Source organism: Balaenoptera ricei, chromosome 15 (genome assembly GCF_028023285.1).
Source record: "Balaenoptera ricei isolate mBalRic1 chromosome 15, mBalRic1.hap2, whole genome shotgun sequence".
Taxonomy (NCBI): Eukaryota; Metazoa; Chordata; class Mammalia; order Artiodactyla; family Balaenopteridae; genus Balaenoptera; species Balaenoptera ricei.
The window spans coordinates 83,065,469-83,093,231 of NC_082653.1; the positions used below are offsets into that span (position 1 = coordinate 83,065,469).

The window sequence follows — 27,763 nt, forward strand, 5'->3', positions numbered from 1 at the left end:
ACATTTCTTGCATCTTCTCGATCTTTGCCTCCATTCTTTTTCCGAGGTCCTGGATCATCTTCACTATCATTATTCTGAATTCTTTTTCTGGAAGGTTGCCTATCTCCAGTTCTTTTAGTTGTTTTTCTGGGGTTTTATCTTGTTCCTTCATCTGGTACACAGCCCTCTGCCTTTCATCTTGTCTATCTTTCTGTGAATGTAGTTTTTGTTCCACAGGCTGCAGGATTGTAGTTCTTCTTGCTTCTGCTGTCTGCCCTCTGGTGGATGAGGCTGTCTAAGAGGCTTGTCTCCAACTTTAATTCTTAATGAATGACCACATAAATTAATCCCCTGATATTTGCAGAGTTCATCAGCAGATTTTGTAGAAGCATCTTCAAGCCCTTCACCCTTCCAGAATGCTACACATTCTTCAGTGACATCCTGAGTACCCAGCCCTGTCCCCTAACCTGCAGACATCCTTGTGCTGGCCTCCAGCCCTCATGAAGGCAAAGCTGGGTTAACCCACTTGTGGCTTCATTGGCCAGAGAAGACTCCTGCCCACTCCAGCTATGAGTGGGCTCAACTTTTAAAATGACTACACTGCATCAGGTGCCTGACAGGGCCTTCCACTGGACAACCTGTGAAATAGGAAGCTTGGAACTGAAGTGATTCTTTGCCAAGCTAATATTTGGTGAAATACCAGTGAAATCATTTTTAATCAGCAACTTTTATCCCTTAACCATTTATTGAAAAAAAGTGGTAAACTCCTTATCTCAATAATATTTATGCAGTGACATACTAATTGGCATGCCTATTATTATATTTAAATATTGCTCTCTGGCTCATACTCTTATTTCCTCCCCCAACTTCCTCCTTATTCATTCCCCCCAAATTTTAGAGCTCTCCTATTCTAAACTCTATAGTTTTCTATCTACCTTTAAAAAATGTAGAGATATGCATAAGAAATATGTGTACAGCTCAATAAATTATCAAAAAGTGAACCCCCTCATGTAACCACCACCAGACTTTACCGTTTGTTTATCTTTGAGGCGACTCTCTTTTATCCTTTTTACAGACTTTGTTAAAAAATTCAAAGAACTTTTTGGAAACAGAGTAATATTTAATGCTTCCAAGACTGGGGTGAGGAATGGAAAGAATACTGTAGGGAAAAAGATAAAAGGAAGCACAGTGAAAATGCAAAGTTTACTTGGAGCAATCGTAATTTGCTCTACCAATCAAGAAAGTAAAACCACCATGATACCCAATCATGACCCATGGCCTCTATGACCTTTGCTCAGACTTCCAAGCCAATGACTGAGCAAGGCCAAGTCCACATATAGGGGCCATCACTACAGCAGTGAGATCAGTGGCCCCTTCTGCATCTTTGGATTGACCAAAGGAACTGGATTACATTCTGGGACCTCATGGCCTTTAATTCTTGGACTAGCATCTCTTTGGATAAACCAGACTGTAATCTGTTACTTCAATTAATTGTGCAGTTTAAAAAATAAAAGTCATGATATAAATAATATGGTGAGTGTCTTTCCACCACAATGGAATGTAATTAGAAATCAGTAACAGAAAAAAAATTGGGAAACACACAATATGTGGAAATTAAATAACACACACTTAAATACCCAATACGTTGTAGAAGATATCAAAAGGCAATCATAAATTACTTTTAGATGAATAAAAATGAAGACACAATATACCAAAACTGATGGGATGGAGCAAAAGTGGTGTTCAGAGAGATATTTATGGCTATATGTTTAGATATTAAAAGAACAGAGATCTCAAATCAAGAAGCTAAATTTCCACCTTAGTACACTGAAAAGAGAAGAGCAAACAAAACATAAAGTAAGCAGAAGGTAGAAAATAGTAAAGATAAGTGAAGAAACTATAATGAACAGGAGAATAAAAAACAATGGAGGAAATCAGTGAAAACAAAAGCTGATGTTTTGAAAAGGTTTTTTAGATAGATTGGCCAAGAAAATAAGAGAAAACACTCAAATTGTTAGCATCAGAAATCGCTACTGACATTTTAAAAATGAAAAGGACTATAAAGAAATCTACATATACTCAATAACTTGTAATAACCTATAGGAAAAGAATCTGGAAAAGAATACATATACAGGGACTTCCCTAGTGGCGCAGTGGTTAAGAATCTGCCTGCCAATGCAGGGGACACGGGTTTGATCCCTGGTCTGGGAAGATCCCACATGCCACAGAGCAACTAAGCCCCTGCGCCACAACTACTGAGCCTGTGCTCTAGAGCCCGCAAGCCACAACTACTGAAGCCCATGCACCTAGAGCCCATGCTCCATAACAAGAGAAGCCACCACAGTGAGAAGCCCACGCACCACAGTGAAGAGTAGCCCCACTCACCGCAGCTAGAGAAAGCCCGCGCGCGGCAACGAAGACCCATCGCAGTCAAAAATTAATTAATTAATTAATTGCTTTTAAAAAAAGAATACATATACGTGTGTGTGTCTGCATAGCTGAATCACTTTGCTGTACACTTGAAACTAACACAACATTGTAAATTAACTTAACTTCAATACAAAAAAGTAATCTATGAACAACAGTATGGTAATAAATTAGACAATTTAGATAAAATGGATGGATTCTTAGAAAGATACAAACTATAGAAACTGACTTAAAAAGAAATAGACAATCTGATATACCTATAAGAAGTTCAAAGTTTTAGTCAGTAATCAAGAAACCACCCACAGTTTGGCAAAGAAAAGCTTATGTCTAGATGGTTTCAATGGTGAATACTACCAAATATTTAAAGAATTAACACCATTTTTTTTAACAAACTCTTCCAAAAAGTGGAAGATGTTGGAACACTTCCAAATTGTATGAATCTGTACTAAAACCAGGCAAATTGGATAAGATGGTTCTTTGGGACACTAGTCCACCATCTTCCTGGTCTATTGGCTTTCCAAATAAAGTCACTATACCTTGCTTCAATCAGTCAATCAATCAATCAATTAATCAATCAATCAAACCAGCACAAGTAAAGAAAGCTACAGACCAACATACTTTATACCATGGGTGCACAAATCCTCAACAGAATACTAGCAAACTGAATCTAATAATATTTAAAAAGTGATACACACCATAACCAAGTGGGGTTTATCCCAGGAATACAAAGTGTTATAATAAACCATGTCAAAGGAATAAAAAACAATGACCACATGATTATCTAATAGATGCATAAAAAGCATGTGACAAAACCCAACACTCTCTTGTGATAAAAATACTCAACAAACAGGAACAGAAGGGAATTTCCTCAATTTGAGAAAAGACATCTACGAAAAACTAAGCTAACACTATACTTAATAATGAAAGACTGCATGCTTCCCCTAAGCTTAAACTTTCCCTAAGTTTAAGAACAAGACTAGGAAAATCATAAAGACAGAAAGTAGACTGGTGGTTACCAGGGGCTGGGGGCAAGGAATAACAGGGAGTTATTGTTTAATGCATATAGAGCTTCAGCTTCACAAGATGGAAACAGTTATGGGGATGGACAGAGGTGATTTTTACTCAGCGATGTGAACGTATTTGATACCGCTGAACTGCACACTTAAAAAATGGTTAAGATGGAAAAAAAATGTTTATCATGAAATATATCAAATACAAAGTGTAAATAAAATACATATGTATAATTTAAAGAAGAAAAAAAAAAACAAGACTAGGAAGCCTCTCTCATCGCTTCCACTCCACATTGTACTAGAGGTTCTAGCCAGGGTAATTAGGCAACAAAAGGAAATAAAATGCATCCGTATAGAAAATGAAGTAAAACTCCTCTACCATCAGATAACATGATCGTGTATATAAAAAATCCTAAATAATCCACTAACATCCTATTAGAACTAATACACAATTTCAACAGGGTTTCGGGAAACAAGGTCAATATACAAAATCAATTCTATTTCTACACACTGTAATAAATAACCCAAAAGTGAAATTAAGAAAATAACTCTATTTATAATAACATAAAAAAAGAATATTTAGGAATAAGTTAACAAAAGAAGTGTAAAACATCTACCCTGAAAACTGCAATATTGTTGAAATAAAGAAAAAATCTAAGTAAATGAAAAACATCCCATGTACATGTATAAGAATACTAAACATTGTCAAGACAGCAACTCTACAGATTTAATGCATTCCCTATCAGAATTCTGGCTGGCTTCTTTGTAGAAACTGAAAAGCTGAATTTAAAATTCATATGCAATTGCCAGGGGCACAGAAGAGCCAAAACAATCTTGAAAAAAAAAAAAAAGAATGAAGTTGTAGGACTCGTACTGCTGATTTCAAAACTTTTCATAAACCTATAATAATCAAGGCAATGTCATACTGGCATAAGAATGGACATATAGATAAATAGAATAAAATTTAGACTCTGGAAATAAATCCACTTGTTTATGGTAAACTGAATGTTGAGAAGGGTTACAAGACCATTCAATGGAGACAAAATTGTCTTTAATAAAAGGTTCTGGGATAACTGGATAGCTACATGCAAAAGAATGAAATAGACCCTTACCTTACACCATATACAAAAATAAACTCAAAATAAATCAAAGACCTAAACATATGAGCTAAAACTATACAAATCTTAGAAGAAAACCAATGGGTAGATCTTCATGACCTCAGATTTGGCAATGGATTCTTAGATATGACACCAAAAGCACAGGGAAAAAAAGGAAAATAAAGAATTCGTGCATGATGAAAATAAAAAATTTTGCACTTTAAAACAAACTATCAAGAAAGTGAAGAGACACCTACAGAAAGGAAAAAAAAAAAACAACAACTTTCCAAATCATGTCTGATAAGGGACTCTTACCTAGAATATAAAAAGAACACTTACAACTCAACAACAGAAGTACTGAATATAATCCAACTATAAATGGGCAAAATATTTGAATAGACATTTACCTAAAAAAGACTGTGGGGAAACAGTTTGGCAGTTACTTATAAGTTAAACACAGAGTTACTATATAACTCAGCAATTTCACCTCTGACTACATACCCAAAGAATTGAAAACAGGTATTTAAACGAAAACTTGTACATGAATGGACATAGCAGCACTGTTCATAATAGCCGAAAGCTGGAAATGACCCAAGTGTCTGTCAACTGATGAATGGATAAACAAAATGCAGAATGTCCATATAATGGGATATTATTTGGCCATACAAAGAAATGAAGTACTGATATATGCTACAATTTAGATTACCCTTGAAAACATCATGATAAATGAAAGAAGCCAGCCACAAAAGCCCACATATATGATTCCATCTATACGAAGTGTCCAGAATAAGAAAATCTAAAGAGGTAGGAAGTAGATTAGTGGTTGCTTAGGGCTAAGAGGAGTGAGAGGTGACAGTTATCAGGAACAGGGCCTGTGAGTTGACAAAAATGTGCAACAATTGACTGTAGTGATGGTTGCACGTATCTTTGAATGTACTAAAACCCTTTTTTTTTCAACTTTGCTGAGTTATAGTTGAGATACAGTACTGTATTAGTTTGGGTACAGCATAATGACTTAACATACGTATATTGTGAAATTAACCCCATAAGTTTAGTTAACATTCCTCACCTCATATAGTTACAAGAAAAATCTTCCCTTGTGATGAGAACTTTTACGATTTACTTTCTTAGTAATGTACAAATATATCATACAGCAGTGTTAACTATACTCACAGTGTACATTACACTTTCAGTACTTTTTATGTTACAACTGAATATTTATACCTTTTGACCACTTTTATCCAATTCTCCCACCACTCAACCCACACCTCTGGTGACCAAAAATCTGATCTTGTCTTTCTATGAGTTTGGTTTTCTTCCTCTTCTTTCTTTTTTTTTTTTAGTTTAGTTTTTTTTTATTCTACATATAAGTATTTGCCTTTCTCTGTTTGACTTATTTCACTTAACGTAATACCCTCTAGGTCCTTCCACTTTGTGGCAAATGGCAGGATTTTCTTCCTCTTCTGGGTGAATAATATTCAATTGTGTGTGTGTGTGTATATATATGTATATGTATATGTATATGTATATATATATATATAGAGAGAGAGAGAGAGAGAGAGAGACTCAAGTCCTAGAAGAACCTGGCTCTCTCATATATATATATGTATATATACATATATATACACACATATATATGTGTGTGTATATGTACACATACACAAATACAATATCCAGTTGTGTATATTGAATGTTGTATATATTTTGCCTGTCCATTTCATCTGTTGATGGGTAGGTAGGATGTAAAAACCAATGAATTATACATTTTACAGTGGTGCATTATATGGCATGTGAATTGTATCTCAATAAAGCTATTATTTAAAAAAGAAAGATAGGGCTTCCCTGGTGGCACAGTGGTTAAGAGTCCGCCTGCCAATGCAGGGGACATTGGTTCGAGCCCTGGTCCAGGAAGATCCCACATGCTGAGGAGCAACTAAGCCCATGCGCCACAACTACTGAGCCCGTGAGCTACAACTACTGAGCCCGTGTGCTACAACTACTGAAGCCCACACGCCTAGAGCCCGTGCTCCACAACAAGAGAAGGCACCACAATGAGAAGCCAGTGCACCGCAACAAAGAGTAGCCCCCGCTTGCCACAACTAGAGAAAGCCTGCGTGCAGCAATGAAGACCCAGTGCAGCCAAAAATAAATAAATAAAAACAAAAATAGTTTAAAAAAAAAAAGAAAGATAAAGGAAGAAAGGTGGAGAAGGAGGAAATGAGGGAGGGATGGAAGAAGGAATAAAGAAAAAGGAATAAAGTAGTCCACATACCTATTGAGAGAAGTAATGGAGAGAGGAGATTAAATTTTAAGATCTTCTTGCTATATTCCACAAAGGGATCTTGTGGGTTGTTGAGGGAATCAATGTTCACTCCAAATGCTATGCCAGTAATCACATCCATGCTGTAGGCCCCAAAGAAGCTGAGTAGAGAAAGATATGAACAACTAAAATCAACACCTCTTTACTCTCCTTACCCAACACATATAACAAGAAGTGCATGTAAAATCAGATGCCCAGACAAGGCAGGTAAAGAGCCACACTCTTTCAGAACCATGCTGGACCATGGAAGAGTCTATGCTACTATCACTCACTCCTGAGGTGTGTCTGAGGTGCCAGTGATGCAGCTGGCCCTGTGCCAGGAGGGATGGGGACACTAAGGCAAGTTAGACATCCCCCCACAAACTCAAGGAGCTCAGTCATAGAGGGATAGACACCCATAATCAGACAAAGTACAGTAGTGTGTTTTGACTACAGGCAATAATAAGTGTATAAGGACTGTGTCTGAGTATAACCAAGGGTGTAAATTTAACACATCCTGGGGGAGTCAAGAAAGGCGACGTTGATCTGGGTCTTGCCTCACCACAGAACGTGCACTCTGAGCTGATTCCTCTTCAGTGAATTACAGAACAGCAGCACCTTGTTCTGAGTTGCCAGGAACATCATCCCTCACTGTCTTACACCTCTCCTAAGGATCCTGAAAGACCCACACTTCCTCAACTCCAGTGGTCTGTGATTGCCCTGAGGGCAGACTCATTTCTGTGAAATGTAAGAACTAAAAATATTTCTAGTTAAAAAAAATAATAAATTACTCCAAATTTGACTTAGGGAATCCCATAGCTAAGTGATCTTATGTCCTCAGTTTTCCTGTGACATTCTCAGTTTATACCTGTTGTTACAGCAGAATTAAAAAAAAAAATCTCAGTTTAGACAACAAATGCTATGATCACTCTGCCCATAGCCTGTACAGGGCCTTCTCTCTTTTGAGGCTGAAGGAAGAACAAATGGTGGTTAAGAATTAATATTTAGCATTTTCCTCAGGAAAACTGTGAAGAGATTTAAGTTGTTTCAAGTTCCATACTGTAACATTCCTGCCCAGTGCACTGCCTGCCAATATGTACAAAGAGCCTTCCCCACCTCCGCTCCACACCCCCTACACTCAGTACTGTGCACAACAATGTTTCTCCTTTCTAAACTATGTGTTTTTGTCTTCCAGAATATCCAAAGTGACAGTTAAGCAGATAAGTTCATCCTGGCTCATGTACACAGGAGAAGACCCTTTCTCTCCCAGCTGCCCTGCTTTCTTTGGTGAGCCACCACTCATTCTGGGGTGGCCCATTGGAGTGGTACCACCACATACCTACTTCTGTCTGGTCACTACAGTAACTCAGCAGTGGGAATCTGGCTCCATGGCAGGCAGCTGGAGGGTCTCAATGGAGCTCATGTACCAGCAGCTTCACCCCTACTTACTCTTTCATGCTGATGGGCTTGCCTTTCTCTGCTTCCTTCTTCAGGTTCCTCACCAACATGTCTCCAATCTGGCTAATGATGGGGAACATCTAGATACAAAGTACAACATCACCTGAAGTTAAAGGCAGACTCAAGTCCTAGAAGGACCTGGCTTTCCCAAGCATGGAGCAGTAAGTGGCATTTTATAAGGAATCTTAAAATGTCTCTTCTAGGATGTAAAGATAAAAGACCATCATTAGAAAACTCAAATTCAGCAGACTCCTCTTTGGAAAGGGACTATCATCTTATTTTCTACGTGTCCCTAGAGTCATTCCTTAAGTTTCTAATTGAAAGTCCTCTTCTTTTCTTACCTCCTTGAGCTTTCCGCTGGTGAAGGCTGGAGACAGCAACGTTCGTATTCTCTTCCATTGTTCATCCTCAGACAGAGAGACGGCATTTTTCATAATTCCCACTGGACCAAAAGCCTAGAGTCAAAAGCAAAACACAGAGTCTTATTGGCACTGTCCCAAGGTGACTGACCAGATCTGGGAGCCTATTCCTGAAGCTCCAAAGAAATAGCTATCTGGAGAGGGCAGACAGCAGAAGCAAGAGGAACTACAATCCTGCAGCCTGTGGAACAAAAACTACATTCACAGAAAGATAGACAAGACGAAAAGGCAGAGGGCTGTGTACCAGATGAAGGAAAAAGATAAAACCCCAGAAAAACAACTAAAAGAAGTGGAGATAGGCAACCTTCCAGAAAAAGAATTCAGAATAATGATAGTGAAGATGATCCAGGACCTCGGGAAAAAATGGAGGTAAAGATCGAGAAGATGCAAGAAACGTTTAACAAAGACCTAGAAGAGTTAAAGAACAAACAAACAGAGATGAACAATAAAATAACTGAAATGAAAACTACACTAGAAGGAATCAATAGCAGAATAACTGAGGCAGAAGAACGGATAAGTGGTCTGGAAGACAGAATGGTGGAATTCACTGCCGTGGAACAGAATAAAGAAAACAGAATGAAAAGAAATGAAGACAGCCTAAGAGACCTCTGGGACAACATTAAACACAACAACATTCGCATTATAGGGGTCCCAGAAGGAGAAGAGAGAAAGAAAGGACTCGAGAAAATATTTGAAGAGATTATAAGTCAAAAACTTCCCTAATATGGGAAAGGAAACAGCCCCCCAAGTCCAGGAAGCGCAGAGAGTCCCATACAGGATAAACCCAAGGAGAAACATGCTGAGACACATAGTAATCAAATTGGCAAAAATTAAAGCCAAAGAAAAATTATTGAAAGCAGCAAGGGAAAAATGACAAATAACATACAAGGGAACTCCCATAAGGTTAACAGCTGATTTCTCAGCAGAAACTCTACAAGCCAGAAGGGAGTGGCATGATATACTTAAAGTGATGAAAGGGAAGAACCTACAACCAAGATTACTCTACCCAGCAAAGATCTCATTCAGATTCAACGGAGAAATCAAAAGCTTTACAGACAAGCAAAAGCTAAGAAAATTCAGCACCACCAAACCAGCTCTACAACAAATGCTACAGGAACTTCTCTAAGTGGGAAACACAAGAGAAGAAAAGGACCTACAAAAACAAACCCATAACAATTAAGAAAATGGTAATAGGAACATACATATCAATAATTTACCTTAACCGTGAATGGATTAAATGCTCCAACCAAAAGACACAGGCTCAGTGAATGGATACAAAAACAAGACCCATATACATGCTGTCTACAAGAAACCCACTTCAGACCTAGGGACACATACAAACTGAAAGTGAGGGGATGGAAAAAGATATTCCATGCAAGTGGAAATCAAAAGAAAGCTGGAGTAGCAATACTCATATCAGATAAAATAGACTTTAAAATAAAGAATGTTACAAGAGACAAGGAAGGACACTACATAATGATTAAGGGATCAATCCAAGTAGAAGATATAACAATTATAAATATATATGCACACAACATAGGAGCACCTCAGTACATAAGGCAACTGCTAACAGTTATAAAAGAGGAAATCAACAGTAACACAATAATAGTGGGGGACTTTAACACCTCACTTACACCAATGGACAGATCATCCAGACAGAAAATTAATAAGGAAACACGAGCTTTAAATGACACAATAGACCAGATAGATTTAATTGATATTTGTAGGACATTCCATCCAAAAACAGAAGATTACACTTTCTTCTCAAGTGTGCATGGAACATTCTCCAGGATAGATTACATCTTGGGTCAGAAATCAAGCCTCAGTAAATTTAAGAAAATTGAAGTCATATCAAGCACCTTTTCTGACCACAACGCTATGAGATTAGAAATGAATTACAGGGAAAAAAACGTAAAAAACACAAACACATGGAGGCTAAACAATACACTACTTAATAACCAAGAGATCACAGAAGAAATCAAAGAGGAAATCAAAAAATACCTAGAGACAAATGACTATGAAAACACGATGATCCAAAACCTATGGGTTGCAACAAAAGCAGTTCTAAGAGGGGAGTTTACAGCTATACAAGCCTACCTCAAGAAACAAGAAACATCTCAAATAAACAACCTAACCTTACACCTAAAGCAATTAGAGAAAGAAGAACACAAAAACCCCAAAGTTAGCAGAAGGAAAGAAATCATAAAGATCAGATCAGAAATAAATGAAAAAGAGATGAAGGACACAATAGGAAAGACCAATAAAACTAAAAGCTGGTTCTTTGAGAAGATAAACAAAATTGATAAACCATTAGCCAGACTCATCAAGAAAAAGAGGGAGAGGACTCAAATCAATAAAATTAGAAATGAAAAAGGAGAAGTTACAACAGACACCGCAGATATACAAAGCATCCTAAGAGACTACTACAAGCAACTCTATGCCAATAAAATGGACAACCTGGAAGAAATGGACAAATTCTTAGAAAGGTATAACCTTTCAAGACTCACCAGGAAGAAATAGAAAATATGAACAGACTAATCACAAGTAATGAAATTGAAACTGTGATTAAAAATCTTCCAACAGGGGCTTCCCTGGTGGCGCAGTGGTTGGGAGTCTGCCTGCCAATGCAGGGGACACGGGTTCGAGCCCTGGTCTGGGAAGACCCCACATGCCGCGGAGCGACTAGGCCCGTGAGCCACAATTACTGAGCCTGCGCGTCTGGAGCCTGTGCTCCGCAGCAAGAGAGGCCGCGATAGTGAGAGGTCCGCGCTCCGCGATGAAGAGTGGCCCCCACTTGCCGCAACTAGAGAAAGCCCTCGAACAGAAACGAAGACCCAGCACAGCCATGAATAAATAAATAGATAAAATTTTTTAAAAAATTAGAGAAATCTTTTCCACTGACAGCTAAACTTTGAAGCAACCTCTAGGTAAAAAGAAAGCATGAAAAATTCAGATTGTTTCAAATCTAAAAAAAAACAAAAAAACAAAAAACAAATCTTCCAACAAACAAAAGTCCAGGACCAGATGGCTTCACAGGTGAGTTCTATCAAACATTTAGAGAAGAGCTAACACCCATCCTTCTCAAACTCTTCCAAAAAATTGCAGAGGAAGGAACGCTCCCAAACTCATTCTATGAGGCCACCATCACCCTCATACCAAAACCAGACAAAGATACTACAAAAAAAGAAAATTACAGACCAATATCACTGATGAATATAGATGCAAAAATCCTCCACAAAATACTAGCAAACAGAATCCAACAACACATTAAAAGGATCATACACCATGATCAAGTGGGATTTATCCCAGGGATGCAAGGATTCTTCAATATATGCAAATCAATCAGTGTGATACACCATATTAACAAATTGAAGGATAAAAACCATATGATCATCTCAATAAATGCAGAAAAAGCTTTTGACAAAATTCAACACCGATTTATGATAAAAACTCTCCAGAAAGTGGACATAGAGGGAACCTACCTCAACATAACAAAGGCCGTATATGACAAACCCACAGCAAACATCATTCTCAATGGTGAAAAACTGAAAGCATTTCCTCTAAGATCAGGAACAAGACAAGGATGTCCACTCTCGCCACTATTATTCAACATCGTTTTGGAAGTCCTAGCCACGGCAATCAGAGAAGAAAAAGATATAAAAGGAATACACATCGGAAAAGAAGAAGTAAAACTGTCACTGTTTGCAGATGACATGATACTATACATAGACAATCCTAAAGATGCCACCAGAAAACTACTAGAGCTGATCAATGAATCTGGTAAAGTCGCAGGATACAAAATTAATGCACAGAAATCTCTTGCATTCCTATACACTAATGATGAAAAATCTGAAAGAGATATTAAGGAAACACTCCCATTTACCATTGCAAGAAAAAGAATAAAATACCTAGGAATAAACCTACCTAGAGAGACAAAAGACCTGTATGCAGAAAACTATAAGACACTGATGAAAGAAATTAAAGATGATACCAACAGATGGAGAGATATACAATGTTCTTGGATTGGAAGAATCAATATTGTGAAAATGACTATACTACCCAAAGCAATCTACAGATTCAATGCAATCCCTATCAAATTACCAATGGCATTTTTTACGGAACTAGAACAAAAAAATCTTAAAATTTGTATGGAGACACAAAAGACCCCGAATAGCCACAACAGTCTTGAGGGAATCAAAGCGGAGCTGGAGGAATCAGACTCCCTGACTTCAGAGTATACTACAAAGCTACAGTAATGAAGACAATATGGTACTGGCACAAAAACAGAAACATAGATCAATGGAACAAGATAGAAAGCCCAGAGATAAACCCACGCACCTATGGTCAACTATGACAAAGGAGGCAAGGATATACAATGGAGAAAAGACAGTCTCTTCAATAAGTGGTGCTGGGAAAACTGGACAGCTACATGTAAAAGAATGAGATTAGAACACTCCCTAACACCATACACAAAAATAAACTCAAAATGGATTAAAGACCTAAATGTAAGGCCTGACACCATCAAACTCTTAGAGGAAAACATAGGCAGAACACTCTATGACATCAATCACAGCAAGATCCTTTTTGACCCACCTCCTAGAGAAATGGAAATAAAAACACAAATAAACAAATGGGACCTAATGAAACTTCAAAGCTTTTGCACAGCAAAGGAAACCATAAACAAGACAAAAAGACAACCCTCAGAATGGGAGAAAATATTTGCAAATGAAGCAAATGACAAAGAATTAATCTCCAAAATTTACAAGCAGCTCATGCAGCTCAACATTAAAAAAACAAACAACCCAATCCAAAAATGGGCAGAAGACCTAAACAGACATTTCTCCAAAGAAGATATACAGATTGCCAACAGAGACATGAAAGAATGCTCAACATCATTAATCATTAGAGAAATGTAAATCAAAACTACAATGAGATATCATCTCACACCAGTCAGAATGGCCATCATCAAAAAATCTACAAACAGTAAATGCTGGAGAGGGTGTGGAGAAAAGGGAACCCTCTTGCACTGTTGGTGGGAATGTAAATTGATACAGCCACTATGGAGAACAGTATGGACGTTCCTTAAAAAACTAAAAATAGAACTCCCATATGACCCAGCAATCCCACTACTGGGCATATACCCTGAGAAAACCATAATTCAAAAAGAGTCATGTACCACAATGTTCATTGCAGCTCTATTTACAATAGCCAGGACATGGAAGCAACTGAAGTGTCCATTAACAGATGAATGGATAAAGATGTGGCACATATATACAATGGAATATTACTCAGCCATATAAAGGAATGAAACTGAGTTATTTGTAGTGAGGTGGATGGACCTAGAGACTGTCATACAGAGTGAAGTCAGAAAGAGAAAAACAAATACCATATGCCAACACATATATATGGAATCTTTAAAAAAAAAAAATGGTCATGAAGAACCTAGGGGCAAGATGGGAATAAAGATGCAGACTTACTACAGAATGGACTTGAGGATACAGGGAGGGGGAAGGGTAAGCTGGGACAAAGTGAGAGAGTGGCATGGACATATATACACTACCAAACGTAAAATAGATAGCTAGTGGGAAGCAGCTGCATAGCACAGGGAGATCAGTTCGGTGCTTTGTGACCACTTAGAGCGGTGGGATAGGGAGGGTGGGAGGGAGGGAGATGCAAGAGGGAAGAGATATGGGGACATATGTATATGTATAACTGATTCACTTTGTTATAAAGCAGAAACTAACACACCATTGTAAAGCAATTATACTCCAATAAAGATGTTAAAAAGAAAAAAGTAAGTGATTTCATGAAGTGTTTTCGTATTGATAAAATAATAAACTATAAAAATACAAAAAGGGGCTTCCCGGTGTGCACGTGTGGAGAAGCGGCGGCACCAGCGCGGCGGCGGGAGGCACCCCCGCCCCCTCTGGAGACGCAGGGCCGTGCTCGACTCTCGCGGCCTCCGTCACCCGCTCAGCTCCCTGCCCTAAGCGAGGAGGCCGGCTTGCGGGGTGGAGTGGCCCGAGCTGAGGGCGCGGAGAGCTCAGGGCGGCGACGACAACGGCGTTGATATCTGTGGTAACAACGGCCTCAGCAGGCGGGGAAGATGAAAGGTAGCCGGATCGAGCTGGGAGATGTGACACCACACAATATTAAGCAGTTGAAGAGATTAAACCAGGTGATCTTCCCAGTCAGCTACAATGACAAGTTCTATAAGGATGTGCTGGAGGTTGGCGAGCTAGCAAAACTTGCCTATTTCAATGATATTGCAGTAGGTGCAGTATGCTGTAGGGTGGATCATTCACAGAATCAGAAGAGACTTTACATCATGACACTAGGATGTCTGGCACCATACCGAAGGCTAGGAATAGGAACTAAAATGTTAAATCATGTCTTAAACATCTGTGAAAAAGATGGCACTTTTGACAACATCTATCTGCATGTCCAGATCAGCAATGAGTCTGCAATTGACTTCTACAGAAAGTTTGGCTTTGAGATTATTGAGACAAAGAAGAACTACTATAAGAGAATAGAGCCCGCTGATGCTCATGTGCTGCAGAAAAACCTCAAAGTCCCTTCTGGCCAGAATGCAGATGTGCAAAAGACAGACAACTGAACAAATTACAGATGAACTTTCTTGCACTTGCTTGTCGCCAAATAAAAGAGAGGCCCATTGATTCCCCCCCCCCTTTCTTTTAAACCTTTCCCCCTTCCTTGTTCTTGTGTTTCCTCCTTTCAAAACTTCCTTCCCTTTCCTCTAAAAGTTTTAAACTTTTAAGGACTTATTAATCATGTTTGGATTGTTTTAGTTTTCTTATTTTTGTGAGGTGGTTTGATTGTAGGAAGGAGAAGGTATAGATCTGTTTAGTTTCACAGTTAAGATATATGGTCCCAAAAACTTGAGTGTCAATTTCATTTTTTTTTAATGTCCTGCTTTCACATTGAAGGGCAGAGCCTACAAAATATTGTATATTTCAGAGGACGAGAAGCAGCAGCAGCAATATCTTGTTCTCTCACTCATAGACAAGTTTAGTGTGTTCGTGGTACTTTGGGGTTTTCAAGATTCTGTGGGATACTAATCCCTGTACATTGCCTTCACTCCACCTTTTGTCCTTCTGAGTATTATCTCAGGAGTTGGACCATTGTTATCCTTGTAAGAAATACTAAGCTTATTTTGTTCTGTTAAGCAGTTATTTCTTCCTTCCTCGCTGGTGGCTGACGGTGGGTGGGACAGTCTGAGTAGGTAGTATTATACTTTGGTCTCAGCATTTGAGTTAAACTGCTTTTTGCTAATGAATGGGCTGGTTGTTAGCAGGTTTATTTTTCCTGCTGTTGATTGTTAGAAGTGGCATTAACTTTTGGAGTGTGGGCTGGTGAGATTAATTTTTTTTAATATCCCAGCTAGAGATAATGGCCTTTAACTGACCTAAAGAGGTTTGTTGTGATTTGCTTTTTTTTCTCCTGTCCTTTTTCTTTAGTAAATCCACAATAGTTAGTCAAACCTTAAAAATGGAGTTGATGTCCTTATAGGTCAATGCCCCTAAATAAACCTGAAGCAGGTGTTGTCTCTTGGACATATTAAAAAATACCTAAAAGGAAGCTTAGATGGACTTGTGGCACAACAAATGCATTTAATGTCAGCTAATGCAGACTGTTAGAAGTGTGGCCACTGAGCATTTGATTTTAGAGGAAGGAATATCTAGACAGTATTTTTGAGAATAACATAGCTGTGCTAATTGCTTATCTGCTGGAGAACATCCCAGATTTGCTTACATTCTGTGCCTGTGATATTGAGTTTAAGGATTTGGGGGTGGGAGAATTATTAAACATATTGCTTCTATTCTTGGAAAAAGTAGAAGTCTAGAAGTGTTAATAACGCAAATGTCACTGTGACCTCCTCTACTGACAGGACTGGTTTATGCCAGATCGTTTCCTGGCACATAGGGAGTGGCTTTGACGGGTCGATAACTTTTTGTAAGATAGAAGACATCTGAAATTTTCATGTTTTCCTCCATAATCCCATCTCCAATATTTAAAATTTTCTACATTGCCAATACTGGTGGCCCAAGAAATGTTTTCATTAGACTTTAAAATAATGCACAGAGCTTGAATTTTCTGTTATTCGACTTTAAAAGGAAGATTGATTCATAATATTTATCCTCTTATGTAAATTCTGGCATAAAAGTTTCATCTCTTCAAATATGTTGAATGACAAAATTATTTTACACAATGTTTATGCACATTTTATAATCTTAAGTTCTTACTTGAGAATGTAAAAATACAAGGTACAATAAACTTCAGCAGTCTTAGTTGAGTGCCAAGAATAATATAGAAAAGGAAGATAGTTGATAAATGAGTTTATAGGGTTATAATCTTAAGATAGTAAAAATGTAGAAAGACCATGCTGGTTTCTTGGGTATCAGTTTCTTAAGCAGTCCAAATCTAAGCTTAGAAGAAAAGTTTAGCATTAAGCACCTTTACCTTCATGGATAAGCTTCAGCTTGCTCTTGCCAAGAGAAGAGTGCTTGAGTTACAGAAGGCATAATTAGTTTGAAGATTCAGCCTTTTTGTAAACTTCGCATATCAAAATAGATTTTGATATATAAATGAGTTTTGTGAGATGACACTGCCTCTATTTCTATAACCATTTCACCTGGACTATCTAATCAGTCCTATGAATGTATCCCTGAATGTGGTTAATGAAAACCGAATAGCTGCCTCATGACAATTAAGTACATATTATTTATGGAGGAAAAAATATTAAATTTTGAATTGAGTGTGTAGGCTCCCTATCATTTTAGTGTTTCTTTTTCCACACTAGTCACTGACTTTAACCTAAATTCTAAGTGTTTGTAAAGGGTGAATTGTCCTACATCAAACTTACATGAAATAATTCCATCCACTTATGGAGGAGGAGGATGTAGAAGAGGTAGAAGCTGGGCACTAGTTCATGTGCCTATGAGTCAGTAAAGACTGAAATAATGTCCCATGTTCAGTTGGTTATTTTGATAAAAATTATCATTGAGGTAAAACAATTCTGTTAACTGGAAGATCACAGGATATATCCATCATATTTTTCAGGGCAGATAGTTTTTTTCTGTAGGACAAATAGATAAACATTATATTGTATGGTAATTGCATTAGGTTCTAAAGAAAAGAATCTGCAGAGAAATCTATTGTCCAGATTAGTTTTCATTTGGGGAAAGAAGTTCTGAAATATCCCCAAAGCGGCTTACTCATCAATTGAAAGTCCTCCAAAAATAGAACTATTGGGAAACCATGACATATGGGGTGGAAAAGAAAAGCTCCCTCAGTTTTTTGGAGGGAATAACTTTAAAAATACTTAAATAGCTGAGTTTACTTGGTGCAGTTAAGATTTAAACTTGTTGATTTTAACATTGCTGTTACATCTGAAATAAACTTACGTGATGTTCTGGTAAAAAAAAAAAAAGGGGGCTTCCCTGGTGGCGCAGTGGTTGAGAATCCGCCTGCCAATGCAGGGGACACGAGTTCGAGCCCTGGTCTGGGAAGATCCCATATGCCGTGGAGCAACTAGGCCCGTGAGCCACAACTACTGAGCCTGCGCGTCTGGAGCCTGTGCTCCGCAACAAGAGAGGCCGTGATAGTGAGAGGCCCGCACACCGTGATGAAGAGTGGCCCCCGCTCGCCACAACTAGAGAAGGCCCTCGCACAGAAACGAAGACCCAACACAGCCAAAAATAAATAAATATATAAATAAAGTGTAAAATTAAAAAAAAAAAATACAGAAAAAAAATTGATTTACTAAGACCCTGATAAGAGGAAAAGACAAGCTACTCACTGTGACTATAAAAGAATGGTTAGAGGGAGATTGATGGGGAAGTAACATTTCTATACATTGATTGTGGTGGTAGTTACACAAATCTACATCTATGATAAATTTTCATAGAGTAACACACACACTCACACCAAATGAATGCACATAAAACTGATGAAATCTGAATAAGCTATGTGGATAGTATCAATGTCAATTTCCTACTTTGATATTGTACTATAATTATGCAAGATATTAACCTTTGGGGGAAACAGGATGAAGGGTTTCCTTCAGAGCACCTTCCTGTATTTTTCTCTTTTGACAATATCCTGTGATTTTATAATTATTACAGAATAAATATTTAATAAATAAATAAAATGTAAACTTAAAAAATGGATGTTTACCCGCCGGTTTGTGAAGACAGAATAACATTCTTTCACTAGCACTGTTTTGATTATGTCTGGATCTGTGATAACTAACAGAGGCTGTTGACCTTCATAACACCTGTGTAGGGAAAAGAGATGTGATTAAATTTAATGATCCGGTTTCTGCAGCTGGAGTCACAACTTAAGTCCAGACTCTCATCCTGACATTACATAAACCTTACTCCTAGAGATCATGGTTAGAAATAACATTAGAACATTTGTTAAGTCTAGGTGTTGTTTACATGGGTATTTCCTATGCCATTCTCCATAACTTCTATAGGTTTAAAATATTTCATTATCAAAAAGGAAGTTAGCTTAGTAAATAATTGAAGGCAAGTAAATCGTCTAAGAATGAAAAAAATAATTAATTAAGGAGAGTCCACCCACTCATTTTTGAAGATATATCAAAAGCATGAAAAAGGCCTATGAAACTTATAGACACACTGATCATAAATAGGTGAAATGTGTCTGCAAATGGAAGAAGATTTGGAATACTCCACAAGTGAGAGTGGGATTATGAAAGATTTTCTCTGTTCTATTTTCTAAAATTTGCTTTCTAGTTCATAATTTTTAAAAGGAAATATTATATTAATAAGGAGATATCCTTGGTAGCGTCAAGGTTATAAAAATTTGAAACAAAAGGACAAAGAGAATAAAGAAATTCAGAGGAACACGTATAATTCATTTTAAAAATATTTTCTTTTCATTACTTATATTTATTCTTTGACATGGGTCCCAAGTGGGCCTCAGGCTCCGTGTAGGTAACAGCCATTAGCAGCAGGGCAGGCCTACGTTTGACCCACCTAACCACAAAAAGCCAACTCCTCAGATGCGATACATCCCAATTTGTCCTGATCTCCTGACTGTCAGGACGCCCGTTCATGGGAATGGGCCGCTGGCATGAGGCTGACTCTAAGTTAATCACACTGTCTTCTGGCATTTTGTTTCCTCTATCAATCATTTGCAGTGGCTAGAACACAATGGAAGGTTTTCTACATGTTACCTATTATTCCTCTGACTTCACACAGGAATTTCAAATGGTTTTGTGATTACATATAAAAATGGATGAGAACCAGTGCATTATTTCCCCCCCCCCCAAAATTCTAAAACTCAGAGGGTTTAAGCGGGTGTCATGTGCATTTAGTGTTGAAGCAGTGACGGAAGGGATTGAAGAGGCACTTAATCTGCTCTTCCATCTGATTGACCATATTACTTGGATGATACCCTTTTTCCCATCATGTTTTTTCAAAAACACCTGGGTGGAGAAGGGATAGTGGTTTGGGGTGACGCTTTATATTCAGATGTCACTCCAGCCTTAGTATTTCTTATACTACCAGTTAAAATTCAGATTCTTGGGCCCCACCCCAGATCATATTGATTTGGTATGCTGATGGGTGGGGTCAAAGTTCTGTATTTATGACAAGTTCTCCCAGGTGGTTCTCATTTACACCCAAGCATGAGAACCATTTTCTAATGAGAGAACTGGGATCCACCAAGAAAAAGTGACTCTATCCAGACCTCACAAGTATTAAATGTTGGAGGGGCAGTTGGAGCTGGTCCAGTCGTGATCCAGGGCTATGTGTTCTGTCCACTCAATCACATTGATGTTTGGGGCCATGGCAACTCAGCAGGGCCCTATGGTTCTTGAGGACTTGATCAGAGAAGATGAAGAGGTACAGAGAGGCAGAACCTTCTCCCACTTCCTTTTGGCAAATAATCACTACATTACACCTCTCCTGCTGCTCTCATCAAACCTACAAAACTCCTAAAATCTCTGAGCCCACATGATACACTCTGGGTTAGATATATCCCACATCTCTTCAAAGTCAGAGAAAAATAGTAGATAAAACAATAATTGAATACAATTACATTGGAAAGTCTTGGCTGAAAATTAAAAACAAAAACAAAACAATAACCAAAAAACCTCCATACTTGTAGAGAAAGTAAACAGCTGAGCAGAAATTGTTTCCTATTTTCTTTACCTATAACCCCCAGCTCTTTTTCCAAAAGGACATATTAAATGCAAAACTTAAATAAAGGATTCTTGGCTTTTAATTAAAAGTGAATCATGTGGGAAAGGGTCAAAAAATGCATTTATGGGTGCATATTAGAATGTTCTGGAATAATGCATTTTATGCAATTAAATGCAACCTAAGGAAAGAAAAATGGAGAAGGGGGGAAGCATGACACTGGACAGAAAGCGATGTTAGGAGTCCCTGGGCCTCAAAGTCTGGAGAAAAGTGATGACCTGCAAATCTCCAGGCCTAATTCAGACTGTAGACCTGGACACCTGGCTGACACCTTGGATCCCTGGTAGATAGAACAAGCCTCCAAAGCTTTACAGTAGATGACCTCATCCCAAGAAGCTCTGGACTGAGATTGTCTTCCATACCACAGGGGGGCGCCACGTCATAACAAGTCTATCCAATGGAACTTCCCAGAATACTCACCCCCACATTTTTCCATACTTTTTAAAACATCTGTTGTCAAACTCCCAAAGACCCTGCAAGGAGAAACAAAATTAGATTATTAAACTAAATGTATTGAACCCTACCTCTTTTGGGGACAAAAATATCTTGAAACCCATGAAATCAGGTTTACTATTTTCCACTGGCAGTTGGAAGGAAGTTCTTATTCAGAGACGTCTTAGGGGAAATGAAGGAAAATAGAGGAGATATTGGAAACAGAGAATTTTAAATCACTCTTGCATTTCCTCTAACTGTTACAGATACTAAATGCTTACCTTTGCCTGTGAATACTAAGTACCTCCTTGTCTTTCGTGAGAAAACTGAAGCGAAGGGTAAGTTAGATCGGCCTGTACACACTTTCATCTCCTTGTTAAGCAGCCTTTTCGTTTATCTCATGAGCCCTCTCTAGATTTCTAGCAGAATTAGGAAGTTAAAGACACCAGCGACCTTTTTAGTCCAGCAGATTTAAATAAGTCTAAGGGGTGTGTGTTGAGTGAGAAAATAAACGAGTGAATGAATGAATGACAAAGTAGATCACCTTCTAGTTTTCCAGCTCAACACAGAAAAGATGGGGAGTTGACACAACTACAAACAACAACGCCAATTAAAACACTTGCCCTGAATTTTCCCTCTGTTGCTTAAAGGAAAAAGAAACTTCCTGTTACTAAGTTTCTGCTGTGATATTTGATGGTTTACCAATGAAAATGAAGGTCTCAGAAACATGGGTCTTGGAGTGCATCTACTAAGGAGTTCATCCGGGAAAGGTGGAAAATAAATTATTGCTTTTTCAGAGAGAAAAAAGTTCATGAAGTTCATAGGCAGTAATGAGACAATGAAGACCTCAATTGGGAGAATCAGGATCTGAGAAACAAGCCTTATGTCTGCAGGAAAGGAAATCTGAGCCAGAGAGCAGCCTGCACACGAGGCTCTGCCCCCTGGACACATGGACATAGCTCATGACCTTCATTTCAGGGGCCAGGCCCTGGGCAAGGCATTAGAGCTGGATTAATATCAAGGCTTGGCCAGAATTCATAGCCCATATGCCACCTAGTACATTCTATTGAGTTCAGTTCAATTTTTAATAATTTTGTCAAATCATATCCTTTCTAGTGATTTTGTATATGTGATTCTGCCTTACTTTTTTTTTTTTTTTTAAACCCCACAACTTATTTAGTGGTTAAATACCTGAAGTAACTAGACAACCACCATCTTGTCTCCGATACACCTACTCACTGCTCAGATGCAACCATAAGGTGCTTTCTTTGGAGGCACAGAAGTAAAGCAAAAAGCTCTTGTTCCACCTCTCGAAACGCAAAAGATGTCAGGGTTAGCAAAAATGGAGTAGAGCCACAGAAATAACCGCAGGCATTAGTAGTTCTTGAGATAATTCAAGTATGTGCAAATTACCCGACATTGAATACTCAGGCTGCGTTAGAAACTGAAGTTACCAAGCGATCCAGGAGGAAGAAAAAAATGCTACCCAGAGCTTATGCTACCAACAGGAAAGCCCGACTGTAGTGTACGCAGCTTAATAAGCCACGACCAGGCACCCTCTTCATGCTTTTCTCCTAATACTAAAGGGATGGTGCCTTCCTGGCAATCTGCACCTGGCAGAAAGAAAATCCTCTTCACAATACTCACCAGATGGAACATCAAGTCCTGTGTTGAATCAGCTAGAGAGCTGGGCTGTCTGAGGCGGCAAAACCTGAGGCTCCTAACAGCTAAAAATAGAGGCGTGTTGTAAAATTGGCCACGTGCTGGGTGGGGCCCATGATATTTCTGGAAAGTGTGAAACCTCAGAACTTCCTCCTGAAGAGGGGCAGTTTTACTATATTATTCAGCTGAGATTTGCCACCATAAGAAGCAAAGCTGGAGCTCAAATAACACACACCTTTCGGTAGGACAGAATATTTCCAAAATAAGGCAGAGGTCTCGGCCCAGGAATCCCCAGCTTCTTAAAAAGTCCATGTGAATAAGTCCCATATCTATAAAGTGAAAAAGGAAACCAGGTCACAGGAATTGTGGAATATTGGTGCTGGAGCTGGCCAGTCACTGACTCAGAACTGGAACAGTCAACCTAGGGAGATAACATGTAGGCAATAAATAATAACAGCAGCTCCAAAAGCAATCATTACATTCACTCATCATCTCCTTGCCCACCACCAATATGAGACCCATAAAAGGTAATGATGAATAGCTAAAGGCAGCTGAAGTCTTCATAGTTCCAATCTTAGAGTGAATACTTTATAAATGTTTCTAATTTGAGTGGTCCTGAGAGGTTCAGGCTGGAATTCTTCCAGGGAATTCACTCATATTTATTTAGTAACTTGACTCTTACATGATTTGGAGATTCTCATTCTAGGTAGAAAGGGAAAATTTCTTTTTCTGTTCCAATAATGAGATTTTGCTTAACTTCGTCTGCAAAATAACAGTTATTGAGAGTCTACTGTGACATTGTTCTTACAATTTGCATGGAGATTTTTATGTTTTTCTTTCCCTCTATGTCCTGACCCCATTTTAGGATTTAATTCTTCTTAAATCCAACGTCATAGTCAAGCCTTAGAGAATAACAGTGTCCTTATTTCTATAAAATACAAACTGCGTTCAAGGCTTCCATTGGCATCATAGAAATGTGAGCACCTTTCAGCTACACTCAAGTCTCTGTTGTCAGGCAATTTGCTTGACTTGCCCTACAGAGAAGGGTGACTGAACATATGTTCCCTGAATATAACTGTATAAGTGAACCAATGACGAGAGGATCCATTTCCAGACCATTCTTTCTCAAATGGTATCTGGTCCTCCAACCTGTGATACTCACCTGCTAAACACAGTACCAGGCACACTCATTTTTTTCAAGATCCTTGATCACAGATTAGTTTGTTTACTGCCTCTGTGCACCAACTACCTCAAAAAGCCATTAAGGCTGGTGCTTCCTACAGCTGGTGTACATGAAACTCATCTACATGTGTTCTGTGTGGAATCCCACAGCGGGGGGGTTTGAAATCTTGCAGGTCTTCTCAGTCTGGTGTTTCTGAGAATTGACAGAGTGGAGGAAAAGAGAGGTTGAGGGGAAGAGGTTGCTGGCAATGGTTTTAGTGATGAAGTTGCGAGGCCACCAAAACTAACTCTGTAGGGGCAAATTAGAAAGGTATGGCTGAAGAGTATGTTATGTATAAATGCTTCAATATGCTCTGCAAGCACTTTTAGCTAAAAGTGGGCCTTGCAGACTTCAGATACCTCCCTGAAGATAGCAAAAGAGGCATCGTGCAACACAGAATGAATAAGCATAAAATGTTCCAGAATGTTTAAGACTTTTTTCTTCTTTGAAGCTTAGTTTTTAAGGTCTCACAGGTTCCAAATATTCTGTACAAATCCATCAAATCTTATAATGTGTGATAAAATAAACCCAAAAATTGCCTGAAAGAAACTGTGCTTGAAGATGCAGCAGAGGCACTTTGGCCAAGCCCAGCTGGGTGTTTAGATCCTTCCTCCAGAAAAGTTGGTGGAGGTGTGAGTACCAGCTTCCAAAATGAGAGTGACTTGGGCTATTCCCACCCCAGTTCCTTCCTTCGCCTTCACAACCAGGGCAAATCAGTTTCTCTTTCTGAACTTTCAATGTGTTCTATGAACTCTCACATTTCTATGCTGATGCTAAAGCTCTCAGAGACGAGAGGAAAAGCTGAAAGAAATGAATATAATTTCAAGATTTCTGCCAAGTGTCCTCTCCTCTAAAGATTTCTCATTTGGGGGTAGATAGTTCTGCATAGTACAGGGTGGGGGAATTGAGTCTTGGAAGAGGGTGCAATAGGAGGGACACAGGAAAGGGGGAAGAGCTGATCTGAAGTGAAGGGTGATCAATTTCCAGCCCCTGGGTGACAAGGTGCCTTGTGTAAATGACATCTGGGGAGGGAGGGAAGGAAGCAGGAACCCCCTGAGTGACACAGGAGCCAATCCTTCTACACAACTCTTGCAGCAGATACTGAAACCAGAAGGTGAAGATCATGAGACAAATCCCAAGTTATTTCATGTCTCCAGGATCCCCAGAGCTTGGGAAGGGGACAGCACCCCCACTGCACAGGGACCAGTTGTTTTAAATCTTCCCCTGCTGGATTCTGGTTGATTAGTCTGGGTCCATGGAAACGGGTAGTCAATCATCCCCAGGAGCAAATAACGTCACTAAACCCTCCTAGCTACAGAAGATAAAAACTTGCGGGGTGGTGGTAGGGGGGGTTGTTGGTTGGTTACTCGTTCAACAGAACTGGGTTAAGATCGATAATAACCCCTTTGGTGTTTGTAGCACCCACAGCTTAAGCAACTTTCCCTCCACTAACTGATCCTCAAAACAGTAAAGGGAAAGTGGGACCTGATGAGCACCTCAAGTCCAAGGTTACAGGGGAGATCAGACTCACAGATACTCACAGATAGAGGAGTACCAGGCTGGTAGCCAGAAGAACCCAGGTTTCCACAGAAAAGCTTGGAATCAGGTCCATGGCTACTTTCCTCGGTGATTCTCTCCTCTGAGTTTCTTTTCAGCTGTGTGTGTTACTCTTTGCCTGCCTGCTTCCTTTCACATCCAGTGATGATTCATTGAGGCTGAAATGTTTATGTCCTGGGAAGGGGGTGGAGCTGGAGTTGCAGCCAATAGAAGGGCTACCTGTGCTCCACCTGCATGAGCCCTCTCTGCCTTGATAGTTGGCAAAGCATCACAGACAGTTCAGTTTGACCTCCCTTGCCTTCATATTCTGTGGCCATTCAATAACAACTCAATCAGTGTTATCAGTAATTTCAAAGGTTACAGAAACTCAAATAAAACCACTAGCCATAAATATCCTCTAAACTGCCCTTTTCTCTGTAACCGCCTGAACTCCAAAACTTGAAATCCTTCAGACACGCTAGGTCTACTAATCTTTACCATGCAGTTTCCTCTGCCTAGATATCCTTGTTTCCCCATGAGGCACCTACTCATCCTTCAAATCCCAGCTCAGAAAGAACATTGTTTTAGAGACTTCCCTAACCAACAGGAATAACCACTTCCTCTTCTGGATGACTTCTATCATGCCCCCTACCCCCACCCCAACACACACACACACACACACACACACACACACACACACACACACAATTCTATTACTGTCCTTCTATCCTCCAGAATCATTGTTGGTTTCCACACCTATTTTCCTTAACAGATTGAGAGTTTGGGTTACAGTCCGAGTATTAGTCACCCTTATGCCCCTGGTACCTTGCAGAGTGCTTTCTGCAGCATGGAAATCAGAAAGGTTGGTGGACTTGAGTTGGTGGTAGTGAGAACTCTGGGCCCCTGTGTGTCTGTTTCCTGTGGCTATTTGGTGACCGCATCATCTTCCTGTATTGTTAATACAAGAGGGCCTGGCTGTGCCTTGGCCGCCATCCCTGCACGTTCAGGATGATCCACCAGGATTCTGTTGACAAGAGGGCCCCCGAGGGAGAGACAGGACGTGGACCCTGTGGTGATGGCTGCACCAAGGGGTATCCATTCAGTCGTCCTGTCCCGCCCCTCAGAGGGTCCTTCAGTGGGCAGCAGTTACACAGATTCTTAACCAAAGAATGACCCCCTCTCTCTGGAAAGGCCACAAATCCAAAATCAATGAGAGTGAAGGGAGTGAAGCGGAGAAAGCAGCCCAGTGACCAAGTGGACCCCAACCTCCTTATTCACCAGTGATGTGGCATACACAGCAAACAAGACTCCTTAAAGAGGACATGAGGTTTTTCTATGGGGCAAAGGGGGGGGCGGTCAGAGCAGATGCTTCCTTATCATTGACTAGATGGAAAATATTTAAGGGGTAGCAAGGTGTTACTAAGGAGGAGGTCTGTAGTAGAAGTCAGTGGCATCTGTGAGCCCCCACCCCATTCCTCATGGGAGAAATTAGAGGACTGAGGGTCTGAAATTTACACTGGTTCATTGTCTTCCCTCTGACCAAAATCCTGTATCTCCTTGGCCTGAGAAACTGTGCATTATACGAAAAACAAAACCTCAAAAGTTCTTAAAACTCAATAGAAACACAGGACATTTAAGCTGTGTTTGTGCACTTCCTTCTCCCTTTATCCTTTCTCATTTTCAGTCCTTCTGGAGCAAGCGATACTCACCTCTTGCCAATACATTCCATCCCTCTGGCCTGAAAGTCCCCAGGGTTGCCCAACACTGGCCTGAGTGGGTGGAGGTCTCATTGGTAAATTATAGTAAGTCCCAACTATGTCACCTGCCTTTTTTATTTCCTTGGGACCTTGCCATGCAACATGAAATTTCTACCATCATAGCTTGTCAAGTTTGGGTTCAGACTTTCTCCAGGAGGCACCTGTTAAAATCCATAGCTGCCACTGGAAATACAATGCCTGAATATATCTGTTCATC

The 27,763-nt window shown here is 39.4% G+C and overlaps 2 protein-coding genes across 5 annotated transcripts in view; one reads left to right on the top strand and one right to left on the bottom strand.

Annotated features, from left to right (window-relative positions):
• Positions 1–27,763, bottom strand: part of LOC132348939 (cytochrome P450 3A24-like) — a 95,258-nt gene that overhangs the window by 20,996 nt on the left and 46,499 nt on the right. The window contains exons 1-7 of one of the 4 annotated variants that reach the window (XM_059896948.1): positions 23,267–23,356; positions 21,358–21,410; positions 18,887–18,986; positions 8,612–8,725; positions 8,262–8,350; positions 6,786–6,934; positions 1,011–1,138 (exon numbers count right to left, since the gene is read on the bottom strand). In XM_059896948.1, the coding sequence (XP_059752931.1) occupies positions 1,011–1,138; positions 6,786–6,934; positions 8,262–8,350; positions 8,612–8,725; positions 18,887–18,986; positions 21,358–21,365 (588 nt within the window). In that variant the 5' untranslated portion in view covers positions 21,366–21,410; positions 23,267–23,356. Of the gene's footprint in view, positions 1–1,010; positions 1,139–6,785; positions 6,935–8,261; positions 8,351–8,611; positions 8,726–18,886; positions 18,987–21,357; positions 21,411–23,016; positions 23,044–23,266; positions 23,357–27,763 lie in introns of those variants that run through there. The other 3 variants (XM_059896944.1, XM_059896947.1, XM_059896946.1) reach the window with 3 other exon arrangements.
• Positions 14,558–15,366, top strand: LOC132348947 (N-alpha-acetyltransferase 50). The gene has a single exon (XM_059896964.1). The coding sequence runs from the start codon at positions 14,796–14,798 to the stop codon at positions 15,303–15,305; it is 510 nt and encodes a 169-aa protein (XP_059752947.1). The 5' UTR covers positions 14,558–14,795; the 3' UTR covers positions 15,306–15,366.